Here is a 13,797-nt window from a genome sequence, read left to right on the forward strand (position 1 = left end):
TCTCCACACCACTGCACTCACTGTGCACTTGACCTGTGCCTTTCCCTTTCTTGGCCTCTTGGTAAGTTCCTGCCTATCTTTCATTTTAGCTCAAGGATGATCTATCTCCACGAAACAGTCAAGCAATTTTTCTTCACACTGTGTGTATTAATTTGTTTTATAGCTCAAATTATACTTTATTATAACTGTTCACAAGTTCATCCTTCCTATTAGGTTATAAACTTCTTCAGGACAGTGTCTGCTAGTCATCTATGTATCACAACACCTAGGATACTTTGTAGCACATAGTAGACACTGAATGGGTATTTGTTGACTTAATGAATGAACGTGACCTGATGTCTGTGAGGCTCTGACAATCAGCGGAAGAGTCCTAGAACAACTGCAGTAAAGACTGTGCAATACTCTAGCCCTGAGCTACCCAAAGGTGGTTTAGAAAACAGAGACACCAGCTATCTCGAAATAATTTTTAATGTTTTAAAATTTAACTAGTGTACACAATACATGTCTTAGCAGGAAAGAATGAAAATATGTGTATGGTGTTTAATAAAATTGACCTTACAAAATAAGACCATGTTAAGAAAATTCTCAAAAGCAGAAGTAAACATTTAAGTAAAAACCAAATAAACATGCTAAAGGATATGATTTTAAAATGTTAATGAATGTAGTTACCTAAATCCAGACTTGAGACATTGAGATTTACTTTGACACTTAAAAAAAAGAATGCCCTTAATTTTAAATTCATTTTTTTAAAAAACGTTTGCACATTGTTTTCCTGCTGGCAACTGCAGTAAAATCAAGTATATAAGAATACCAGGTGGATTCCAATCTGAAAATAAATAAGTGCACCACCTGGTCTCCCTGTTAAGTACACAGTTCACCTCAGAAAGCAACAGAAAGTCACGCTACACATTACCTTTCTGTGTCAGACCCTCCCTGCTGTCCAGGCCCCAAAGTGAACACAGCCGAAAACGACTTCAACTTAAAAGACAATGAAAACAAAAAATCTACAGCACCATATGGTTTCTAAGATAGGAAAACAGGAGCAGAATGGAAATATAGGAAGAAAGAAAACACGGGTAAGACCAATGACGTGCTCTTCAGTAAAATTCCACTTAATGTACAACCACTTAAATGGATAGAATGGCTAATTTATGCATTGGTCATTGTGAGAAAAAAACATCGACTTTCAAATTTTCCTCCAATTTTGACAGATGCCTCCAAAATGTAAAAATTGTAGATAATTTATTCACATAATCATTTCCTAGAACTTTATCGAATAATTAATGGTGGAGGTCACAGTGAGGAAGAAAAGAGTACTATTTCTTACTTTCCCATCAAATTACTAAGGTTCAACACTCCTCAGAAAACTACACAATTAAAATGTGTTTTATGCAAGTAAAGTCTCTCCAGACTGAATCTGCCCAAATGGTAGTGTTTCCCTTAACACTTCAGAGGCAGTATGTAATTCCAGGACAAGCAGCTCTCTCTAGAATCCTGACAACTAGTGCCAGCTTGGCAAAGTCTGATTTAATGCATAAGAAAATGACAAATGATGATGATACTTAGAAAAGTATCCTTGTCATAGTGGGGTAAGAATTTAAACAGCAGAGAAGGCATTTGCTAGTACGTTATATGATTTAAAAATCCAAAATTAAACTGTTTCTTTTCCAGATCTGAATTTCACTGAGAATGGAGATCTCGTTTTATCAACTTCTCTTCTTCTTCTTAAAAGTAAACCAATTCAAACCACTCCTGCCTTATGTAAAAATATTAAAATCTTATATAAACCTTACCAATGGCCTGAGAAATGCAAGGACATTCATGAAGAGATGTGTGCAAAAATGGCTTCTCTCAGAGAGCAGGATAATTTGCAAGAAGAATCCACCCTCTAGAATAAAATTTTAGAAGGGATTTGTTTCTGTTTTCACTAAATGAACAAGGGAGGTTTTATCTAAAATTCATACGTAGCTTTAAACTGTATTTAATACATTTAAATTCTAAAAAATACTGACAATTGATATTACAAAATGTGACTTGGCACATCTGCAGAATTTGAGGACCTACCGTGTAAGTTGCTATTACACATTAATAAAATTTAATTGTACATTTCAAATACAATTATCTTTACTTAACATCATTTATTCAGAACATCAGTCCCCTTGGTTATTTTCACAAATTTCAACCCTTAAGAAGCTGTACCAAAATTTAAAAACCATTAGATTTGATAGTGACAAGTGAGGAAATAAAACTCCTTAAGAGTTGAATGAATAAGCCAGATATAAACGTTTAAGAAAACATTTACAAGTATCATACAGGCAATATAATTACAAATTGCATTCTGTTCATTAAAAACATCTCTTTTGAATTTGAAAAGGGTGCACACAGTCTATATGATGTGCATGTCTCCTGCAATGCTAATGTTACTGGATTACACAGGTTCAGGTTAACACTGCACCCTGGACGGGACTGAGAATGTGCCGCATGTGTAATGCCATCGATGGAAACAGACTTGGTACCTAAGTGCTGGGTTTTTCAATCTCTTATCCAATGTCAGTTCCTCTTTAGTTTGTAGAAGATGAAGCTTCCGCCTTCCTGAGGGCTTCCACTCCAAAGAGCAGCTTTCGAAGTATATTCGCATAAAATGGTCCATACACTTGTTTGTTGAGATTCACAATGTTTGCATATTGACAGCCTAGCACTTCCAGCTCCTGCTGAATGACAGTAAGGCCTCCTGGCACAGGAGGCATGCATTTTTGAGGGCTTGGCAGACAAAGTAGGCTTTTCATGTACAGCTGGATTCGTTTTTCTGGGGGAAAAGAAGAAATCTTTATCCATCCCATTATTAAAGCATATAATTTTAAAAAATGAGAACAGTAATTGTGGAAGATGGATTGCAATAGCATTCTAAATTCTTTACCCATCCCTATACCCACTCCCTTTACATGGTAGCCTTGCAGCACTTCCCATCAAAGACTGGTGTCTGTTTCCCCCTGCCTTGAATTGGGGATGGCCTTACAACTTGCTTTGGCCAATGCAGAATGCAGCAGAGGTGCTGGTGTGCTAGTTCCATGCTCGTGAGGCACAGTTTGAATCTGCTTGCTCTGCCTACCACCACCGTGTGAACTAGCCTAAGCCTGATGAAAGACCACATCGAGGGAAACCCAGCTGTTCTATCTGAGGCCATTCTAGACCAACCTGTAGCCAGTCAACTCCCACACACTTGAGAGAGTCCAGGCAAGATCAGCAGAACTCCCTACTCACGTCACAGCTGACCACAAATGCATGTGTAAGTTCAGTAAGACCAAAAGAGCTACCCAGTTGCCCCATGGATGTGTAAGTAATGATAGATGGAGTTTTAGGGTGATTTGTTATGCAGCAAGAGCTAACTAATACAACGTGTATAGCACTTTCGGAGGGCTGGGGACTCTTACAAAAACTCAATGTCCATAATTTTAGTTATGTACACTAAAGCTGAGTTTGTAAGCTGGCACCGCCACTTTGGCCCATACAGTGTTTTGAAAAAATAGAAACTTGGGGGCCCAAATTGCCCCATGGCAAGGGTGAGCACACATCTGGGTTTTCCCAGGACAGTCAAAGTTCATACCTGTTGTCCTAGCCTAATTAAAAAGAGTACTCTCAAAAGTGTCCTGGGTTGGACAATAAATGATATGGTCACCCCCCCCCATGTGGCCAACAATCTGGAGGCACTGAGGAAGGGCCACCCCAAGGGGGAATGCAACCTTCTCTATTCTTCCTGCTTCATTGTTTCAGTGTATCTGCATTTGAGACTATTTCCCCAAAGCATGCAAATTATGCAAGTGCATAAATAAGGTAAGCTGCAGGTACTGGACAAATAGTACTGGACAAGCCAGACCTGCTCAGCCCATGCTGCTTCAGGGATGTTCTCTGGCTTTGGAAACAGAAATCCCTCAAATAAGAAAGTTTACTAAGGAGAACACACTCCATCAAATATGGACAACTATGACATTTGTCAAACTCTTATCTCCAAATACTCCCCAAAATCACACGTTCCAGGCAGACCTGACCTAGAACTCAGAGCCCCAGTGTCCCATGTCCATATCTTAGCCCAAATTATTTTCACTTACTAGAATGCCCTTCCATCTCACCTCATCTCCTTCAGTGTGGATGCTAAAGTCACCTCCTTTCTGTGGCTCTCCCTAGCATCTGTTAGACTATCACCCCACATTACTGTTGCTTGAGAATTTCTCTCTTTCCCATCTTAGATAGGGGGCTCCCCGAGGTGAGGGGTATTTTTTTTTAATCTTTAACTTGGTCTGGCATGTGGCTGGCACATGGTAAATGCTGATGGAAGTGGGAAGGGAATGAAAAAGGTCTCTAAAGACAAACCCCAAACTGAAAACAATGGGAGCCAGGGAGGAATGGGGGCTGGAGAAGGTAGTCAAAGATAACTTGGGCTTTATCCAAAATTTGTCAACAAGAGGAAATTATTCATGGATGTGTCACTTGTTCAATCGAAAATTACTTTTTAAAAACGTAGGTGGCTATCAGCCTGCAAATAATTTACACAGCAGGTAATCCATAAACAATTTTTACCTGGTGTTGGTATACATTTGAAAAAAAATTGGTTTGAAAGAAAACTCCCTTTCTAATTATCTTTTTAAAAGGCTAAGAACACAGTGGGAGTTGTAATGCCACTGTAAATAAATAGCACATCAACTAAGAACAAAAGAAGGCAGACTATGGGTACCACGAATAACAGGGGAGAAAAGCCAGGGCTAAGCTGGAGTCCTTCTCCCCCAGGGATCCCTCTAAATGCTTCATGTATTCAAACTCCTCCACAGGCAAAGAATTAAAAGCAAACTGTCTACTAAATTTCCCTTTAGGCTGATTTCTTGACTCTCAGGGGCCCAGGTCTATTTTCATCATAGATGTTGCCCAAAAACATTTCCGCAAGACTGTTTAAAGAATGAAACTCTTTCACAACTGTTATTATGCTGACAAGTGGTTCTGTCTCCTCTGTGGACGAGTCAGTTTTTAGGCCAAGACTAAAGTGACAGAAGCGTCTGTCCATTTAGGAACAGCCAAACCCAGCCCCTGCCAAAGACATGCCCTTGGCTTCCAGAGCCCAGCAAGAGATGCTCAAGCGAGTCATTCAAGTTGCTAGGCAACAATACTTTGAATGAGGTTAAAAAATAGTTTCAATTTGCAAAAGAACAGGAAACTTGGACTGGGGAGAGCTGGGTGGAAAAAAGTTGCTTGACCAGATTTTAAGAGGCCACCTGGGGTGGGGCATCTCCTGACCCCCACCTTCCCTCTCCCTTCTGACACTGCAAGCACTTTCTCTGATCTACAGCAAAGGCACGGAGGACACCCAGATGCTCTGGCCACCCTGCCAACAAGCAGCAGGGCTCCAGCTCTGACAGCAGTGCCCATGAGAGCAGTTAAGAATATCAGTCAGACAGGCTCGAGAAGAATCCCTACTCTGCAAACTGCTAGTTATGTGACCTCGGGTGAGATCTACTTAACTGCTCTAAGTCTCTGATGCATTCACCCATTCCACAAATATTTATGAAAGGTCATCTCTGGGCTCAGCATGGTATGGGGAACCAGCAGTGAACAAATATGCACACTGTCCTCCTGAGGCCTGTGCACTAGTGGGGGTCTCCGGATATGTGGCAGAGACTGCAGACAGTCTGCCCCTCTTCCTCCGAGGAACACAATCTCCCAGGTATTAGTTGTACAGCTGGAGACTACTGGCTGTGAGAAGAGGTGCATGGCAGCAGGGAAGGTCATGCAGGGAAGGGCTCAGCCACAGACAGCTGCGGTTCCACTGTGTGTGTGTTACTGTTATCACCTGTCACCTCTTAGCAGCCCATGTGCTGCACGCCAGACAGCTCTTTTCTGGGGAGGGGCTGAAGTCTTGAGCTATTAGGTGGCCTGGGTGGCCTAGATTGCCAGCATCCCATGTCCTCAGGAATAAGAATGAAAGAAATTATTTAAGAGCCTCAACTAAATAGTAAGTATTTGGATTCTTAGAGAAGTCAGTGCTGTACTTTGAAAACTTGCAGGTTAGTCCTGGTATGTCAGTACATTCTAATTCCGCACTCTCTTCCTCCTTCTGGTCCATTCCTCACCCTCTGTAGTGGACACTTTGTGTCCCACACCACACTCTCCCCCTTCTTATGGCCACGGCATCCTGATTTTGTTTGGGGGAAACGATCTCGTCCCTAATTTTAGACCAGGTGTTACAGGTAAAGCTGATTCACCTTGGCTCTGGGAACTGAACACATGGCTTGGGTTTGAGTTCTTTCTGCTCTGGCCACCATGACAGAGTCAAGAATGGGACATGACCACCAACTGGAGCCAAAAGAGACTCAATTCTGTGGTCACTGTTAGAGCCATGAGGAGACGGAAGCTGACTCCCCCCTCTTTTTTTTTTTTGGCTTGACTTAAACATGGAAAGATGTAGGCTGGAGCTGAAGTCATCTCGCTATGTTGGGAAGGGACTATCTGTGGAGACAGCCAGCCCAGAGGAAGGCAGTACTGAGGGACCAAAGTGAGGAAACTGTACTGGGGACACGGTCTGAACTCTGACTAAGCTGTACCAGCAGCCAACCCCACCCTGCTCTCTTCTGTGACATGAGCAAATGCACTCCCTTTTTGCTTAAGTTACTTTAGAAGTTTAGGTTCTCTGTCACGGGTAACAGAAAAAGTCCTAACTGATCCATTCTCCGTTCTCCCAACTCACCAACACAATTTGACCCTGAGATACTTTCTTAGCAATCAAGTGCAAGAAAAGCCCACCTATTATGCCTCTCAGTTAAATGGCCTTTCCACTCTTCGTCCCTTTAAGTCCGGCCAAGAAAGGGGCCTGGGCCCACAAAGGTTAGCTCACAGCAGAGTTCATATGGACTTGCTGTGAACACACTGCCAGCTGCTTTGGATTGTTGTGCTGATCTAGTGATTTAACATTACTGGCCGCATTATATTATTTTCTTCATGAAAACCTGTTGGCTGGGTAGTAAGACAGAGGGCTCTGAAACATCCCCCCACCCCACTCTGCTACATATACACACAGAAGCAGCAGTAAGTCCCAAACCTTTGAATATTCCTACTTTCTTCATATTTTCAAATACTTTTATTCACCAAAAGAGCAGGTAATCTGAGACTAAAATTTGAGGGACATAAGTCAAAGCCAGCAAGGTAAAGCAAATTGAAATGGAAGCAGAAAAGCCAATAAAAACATGAGGACCCACCAATTAAGGACCAGATAGGATTGTCCTCCTCTTCGATGTTTGAGAATTGACCTATAAGATTAGCCTGAACCTCAGCATTTAAAGCAGGTAAACCCTTCTCCATCAGGGTCTTATTAACCTCAACACAAGTCTGAACACCGATAGAATTCAGGACTTCCTTCAAGTTACAGGTCCTACAAAATATGAAACAAAATCCCATCAGGGATAGTTATTACTCAGCAGGTTTTTTTGTCTTTTTAAAAATATACCAACTTGTTTCAAATGTCTACTAATTTTCTTTTATACAGACAAGAATTACCTCTACCAGAACGACCTTAGAAAATAGCAATTCCTCCCAACCACAAACCTTTATATGCAGCAGAATTTTAAATGCTTGAAACCACTCGATTCTGTAGGTAGCATTTAAATAGGAAAATGTGGTCCCTGAAAATAAAGTCTGCAACCCCATTTTTAGGTAGAGCTATCAAAAGAGGAAAGACAATACCTATTTACTTCTTAAGATAAACCCTTTGGTCTGAGTAGATTCATTCATAGATTTTTTTTTTCAATTTTCTTGGAAAATGAGGTAGAATCAATTCCTTTACCCATGCCTGAGCAGTAAATCTCTAACAGCAACCAAAAACAAGAAATGGATCTATTCAGAGGTCAATACCATAAAGACAAATTACCTAAAACTCTTGACCTATCATAATCATAAATAAGAAGCTCCTTCCCATTGTTACTTTCAAGTTAACTGATCAACCCTAAATATACAGAGTCTAGAAAATGTAGAAAGTAATTAGCAGTGGATGATTTAATTGGTAAGGAAAAAGAGGCAATTAGAAATAGCATCTGTTGGGTCCATACTAGTGGAAATGATTGAAAATTGCATCTCACTATCCAGAAAGGGTCTTTAAGATAACTTTGTGCAAAATGGGAATTAAAGGATAAGAGGAGTGGGGTGGAGGGGGAATTAAATAAAACAACAAAACAACCAGATAGGCAGAACAACTATAAAGAAGACGATTTAACAACAAAGTAGTTACTAAAAGCTAACATTTATCAAGCACTTATCATGTGCCAGACACCTGTACTAATGCTTCACATGAGTCCTCTTAAGTTCCCACAGCTCCAGGGGAGGTATAATTATTATTCCTCTTTTATAATTTTGGAAGTGAGACTCAGAGTGATTTGGGATCTTGTTCAAGGGTGCATTACAAGTGAGTATCATAGCCAGGATTTGGTCTGTCTGACCCAAAAGCCTGTCCTCTTAGTAACCACTTTGCTATGTGACTTATATTAATTCTTAAGCAGCATTGGGGGTTCGCTAAAGGCTTAATAAAAATTTCTGGAAAGTAATGGTTACTCAGTGTGGGAAAATGCTAAGATAAGATGACTGCAAAACCATGAGAGGCTTCTTTTCATTATAGGTCTTGGGTCTTGGAATGTGAACTAAAAGAGCCTGGCAGGCTAGCACCGAGTCAGTAGAAAGGGCAGGGCCTTGATGCAGTCAGGCCAGGGCTCAGGCCTCGGTTTGCCCTCTTCTTGGTGTGCAGCCCAAGGCAGAGCCTGTTCTCTCTCTGAGCTTCAGCTCAAAATGAGAACTTTGGATGCTGCAACCACTCAGGCTTCTTTTGGCTGTTAATATTCTAGGATTTTATCACGTCAATTTATGTGCTCTTTGAGTAATGGGCAGGAGGGTGAGAGGATAGGTGTATCTCCCTTCAAAGAGAGGAATGAACAGGACGAGTCTCTGAAAACACCTACAAGGGGAACCATCAGGAAGAGCTGGCCTGTATGAGATCCATGAAAACACCTGGTCATTGAGTAAGATTAAGAATTTTCTGCCTTGGAAGCATTGCCAATAGGATGGGCTGAATGCAAAACTGAAACAGGATCCTAGTATTCAACAAAGGTGTGATACTGGGAAATGAACTTAGCAAAAACACAACCTTCACTTGACTGTATAACATCTCTGAAGGACAGAGATGTCACCACTTTGAAGTCTTCACAGAGGCTGGATCAATGAAGCTGGTAAATATTTCATTGAAAAAAAAAAAAAAGATGGGGTCAGAACAATTGAGTTGGAAAGCCTCTCTGTCAGGGCTTTCTAAACACTTAGCTTAGTGGATTTCTGGGTTTTGTTTGTTATTTTCCACAGCACCGTCAAAGAAGAGCTTTTGCACACACCCATCCTAAGTGGCAATACTATACTGACCCTGATACTTGTCACGGAAAAGACCTTCCCCTTACTATGCTGGGACATCTAAGCCTTCAGAGATATTAAAAGAAATTCTAGAAAAAGAAGGTATAAGCTAAGCGTCTCTAAAGCACAGTCCTGAATATCACATCCAGATGTCCAAGGTTATTCAGCACAGTCCTGAATATCACATCCAGATGTCCAAGGTTATTCACGTTCTCCTAAATACATACAGAGCCTTAATATGAGGCGGAGCAGATAAAAACACTGGGAACTTACTCTTTGTTCAGGCCCTCAAGTAGAACAGCTGAAATCCTTTTTAGCCTGACTGCAAGCTCAGGTAGGCCTTCTGTAATAGCTCCCACCATGTTGTTGGTAATTACAGACAGGCAGGCAATAATTTTCAACTGATTCAGCTTTTCTGTCAGTTCCTGAAGTCGTGTTCCATCTGTCATGAGTGTCTAGAATATTTATTTAAAATGTAAAAACAAAGGGAAATGCAATACCATGAACATGTAAAATAGCAGTGTTACACCCAAATGCCCATTTTTATCTGATTTTAGTGAAATCACTAAACCACATGCAACACAGACAGTCCAGCCGATTCACAGTTAGAACTCTGAAGAATTAGAATATCGGAAAACGTGAGGGAAGAAAAAAAATCACAATCACTCACCTCTGGTAATTGTTTTTTCTGATAATCCCACTGTAACAATTTCAAATAACTGTTATTTAGCACCAGTGTAGGGCTCAGGCATGGCTTGGAGCTATTTTCGGCCCCAGGTGTTAAAGTGGTCTCGGAAAGAGAAAGTAATTCTTCATTTACAGATTCTTTTATCCATTCTGTAGTTTGATCAAGAGCATCTACAAGTGAAAAGGCCACATATTTGTTCTACAGCTGAAAGATCCCTTATGTGTGCATCCTACACGATGGACACATCTTAGGTTCTGGGCATAAATGACAAGTCAGCCACGCCCCTCAAAGAGTGTATAGTCAGATGGGCAGGCAGACACGTAAGCTAACAATTACAGCAGAATGAGTACAGTGAATACTAGAAGGTACAAGTGGGAGTGCAGCGAGCAGAGGCTTCCAGGGTAGAGTCTAAGAGGAAGAACTCCATGAGTGATACTTGATGATACAAGGCAGACAGAGAAAAGGGCTGTCACTCCAGGCCAGGAGAATAGCCCACACAAAGCCCTGGAATAGTGAGAGAATTGGCACATTCTGGATGCTACAAGGAAATCTGTACTGCTGGCCCATCAAGAACTAAGGGAGAGAGAGGTAGCAGATGGCACCAGATGGGTAGACAGGCCAGCTCACGCACACCTTGAGTTTCATGCAGAGAAGGTTTTTAAAGGCATTGACTATTAAACAGTTTTGATTTGGGGACCCCTCTGAGTGATGAGAATTATGCCTTCCCCAAAATGCACGTGCACACTGGTATTCACACCTTGTTTTACTTTAGACCCAGTTCTAAGGTTTTCACATAGAAACAGATCTCTTTTTATACCATATTTCTTATAAAATCATGTATCTGGTAGAATTTATAAGGTGGTAATTGCTTTAAAAAAATGCAGACTGAACACAGGTGTAGGTTAAAAAAAAAAAAAAAAGAACTGGAGAACAAAATAAAGAATAGTCATCCTGAAATTCTTCCTCAGACCTAGCACTTAAACAGGGGAACTTGTGAGCAGCTCTGTTTGCCACACTAAAGCAACACCACCCCCAGAATTTCACAACTTTGTATCTCCTCAGTTGGCAAATGTTGTTCTTGGTTTTCCCAGCTCTGTTTCTAAAGATGTAAAAGACTTGCAGTCTTTTATTTAAAAGATATCCAACAGTGAAAGAGAGAGTGGAAACCATCATGGCTATAATTACAATGTGGCGGTAATAAGCATTTATACTGCAGGTTTAATCATTTACAGTTGACACGTTTAAAAGCCCATTTAGTTATCTCAAACAAAAGCAACAGTGCAGCATAGAGGTTCTCAATCCCGGCTGAATGTAGAATTACCTGGGGAGCTTTAAAAAGAAAAGAAACAACAACAACGACAACAACAACAACAACAACAACAACAACAAACTTGGGCACCAGCTCTTGGAGACTTAGATTTAATCAGCCTGAAATCGGTGTTTAAACACCCCAGGTGATCCTAATATGTAGCCAGCATTGAGTAGGACTGGTAAAGCAGAAAGAGCACAAGTTTAGAGGGAAGCATGGGCTTTTCTCTAAGGGATCTGCTGAGATTTCATTCCCACAAGCTAGTACATTGACTGCTCTATGTGGCTCCAAAAGCAAGGTCAACCCCACGAGGCACTGGTACCCTTGTGTTTCATGGGGAAAAGAGCCTCTCTATTCATTTCTTCAATGACAGCTGAGCACCTACTACATACCAGCTACTGTACCAAGTGTAGGGGATTCACAGATGAGTAAACATGGTCCCTGCACTCAGAGAGCTTCTTATGTACCGGGAGAGAGAAATAGAAGAAAATGCAATGGCTTTACATATGTATTTACCTAAGAATTTCCCAGAAGCAGTGGTGGCCCAAGAGAACTTCCCTACCAATACATGCTCTTGATTTCCCGCCAGGGAGGCTTGGCCTAACTCCCCAAAACTATCTCTGGTTCTCTAAATCCAAATCCTGCCAGGCAGGCTTTAGCGGTCCAGCCCAAATGCCTCTTCCTCTGGGAAGCCTTTCTTGATTGCATGGACCCAATCCCTGTATCTCCTTTCTTGAAGCACACCTGCCTTTGAATGTTTGATCTGGCTGTCATTTCTCTTGAACAGCTGACCTGAAAAACAACGTCTCTATTTCTTAAAAATTATCATTAAATATCTCATGTGTCTTTGATCTCATTAGTGATATGAAAACTAAGACTCTGAGAGTCCAATGCTATGACCTTTATTTTTTATTTCACTTTCTCTTAATTTAGCTCATAGCACAGCTTAAAAGGTGTGTGAAAAATCTGGTTCAGTTTTGGCAGACCCATTTGCTTTGGAAACTAATCAAATGTTTTCCAGTGTTACTTCTCACTTAGTAGGTTCTCAAAAAGCCTCACTCTCTGTATATGGCATGAGAGACCTGGTAGCTTTCCAAGTTAATTCACCATTTCTGGAGGTAACTATAGGTGTAAAAATTGAAATAGTCTCCTTTAGACTGACAAACTGATTTGGTCCTATATGTCTGAAGATATCTCCGTTGCAACTGTCACCCAGTAAAACGTTTACTAATATACACAGCACATGCTAATCAAACTAAAAGACACAGAGTGTTTTTTTGCAAATTCTTTCAGAAAGCAGAGGAGGGAACACTTCCAATTCATCTTATGAGGCCCAATACCAAAATCAGGCAAAGGCATTATAAGAAAAAAAAATTACAGGATATCTTTCATACAGATGCAAAAATCCTTAAGGAAGCATTATAAAGGCAATAAGATAAATATATGATGGCCAAGGGGTGGAATAAACATCTCAGGATTGCAAGGGTAGTTTAACAATAGAAAAAAATGAATCACTGTAATTCCCTACATTAACACAATAAAGGAGAAGAAAAATATAACCACTTTAGTAGATACTAAAGCATGCGGATGAATTTAACATGTGACCTATTTAGATAAAAATTGTCAGCAAACTAGAAAAAGAAGAAAACTTCGTCAACCCCAAAAAAGGATATCTATGAGAAGCTGCAGCTAACATCATACTTAATGGGCAAACAATAAACATTCTTCTCCTAAAAAGCAAGGATGCCCTCTCTCATGACTTCTATACAACATTTGATTGGAGGTCCTAGTCAGTGCAATACAACAAGACAAAGAATAAAAGGCACACAGATTGTTTTTTTAAATAAAAGAAGTAAAAAAGCTGTTTTTTTGTTTGTTTGTGGTTTGTGTGTGTGTGCATGTGTGTTTTAATAGAGGTATTGGGGACTTGAACCCAGGACTTTGTGCATGCTAAGCATGTGCTCTACCACTGAGCCACACCTTCTCCCCAGTAAAAGCTGTCTTTATTTACAGGTAACATGATCGTATATACTATAGAAAAACCTAAGGAATACTCCAAAAAGCTACTGGAATTAATAAGTTAATTTAGCAAGGCCTCAGGATGCAAAATTAATGCTCAAACATTAATTATATTTCTATAACTAGAAAATAAAAAATTTTACAAAATAGCATTTATAATAACACCAGAAAAACATAAAATGATATTAAATTTAACTAAATAATTACAAGACCAGTACACCAAAATAAAAAAAAAAAAAACTGCTGAAATAAATTAAAGAAGATTTAAAGAGAGATATTGAGTCCACAGATGAGTGACTCAATTTTATTAAATTGCCAATTCAACATAACTCCAATGACCATCCAAGACAGCTTTTTT

The 13,797-nt window shown here is 40.3% G+C and overlaps 1 protein-coding gene across 9 annotated transcripts in view; it reads right to left on the reverse strand.

Moving 5' to 3' along the window:
- Positions 1-450: 450 nt before the first annotated feature.
- The window catches only part of TCP11L2 (t-complex 11 like 2), a 41,188-nt gene continuing 27,841 nt past the window's right edge, over positions 451-13,797 (reverse strand). For 8 of the 9 annotated variants that reach the window (XM_014566864.2, XM_032493423.1, XM_032493424.1 and 5 more), the window contains 4 exons: positions 10,094-10,281; positions 9,697-9,878; positions 7,239-7,411; positions 451-2,806 (listed from right to left, as the gene is read on the reverse strand). In XM_014566864.2, the coding sequence (XP_014422350.1) occupies positions 2,562-2,806; positions 7,239-7,411; positions 9,697-9,878; positions 10,094-10,281 (788 nt within the window). In that variant the 3' untranslated portion in view covers positions 451-2,561. The remainder of the gene's footprint in view (positions 2,807-7,238; positions 7,412-9,696; positions 9,879-10,093; positions 10,282-13,797) is intronic. The other variant, XM_032493425.1, reaches the window with a different exon arrangement.

This window comes from Camelus ferus, chromosome 12 (genome assembly GCF_009834535.1).
Source record: "Camelus ferus isolate YT-003-E chromosome 12, BCGSAC_Cfer_1.0, whole genome shotgun sequence".
Lineage (NCBI taxonomy): Eukaryota > Metazoa > Chordata > Mammalia > Artiodactyla > Camelidae > Camelus > Camelus ferus.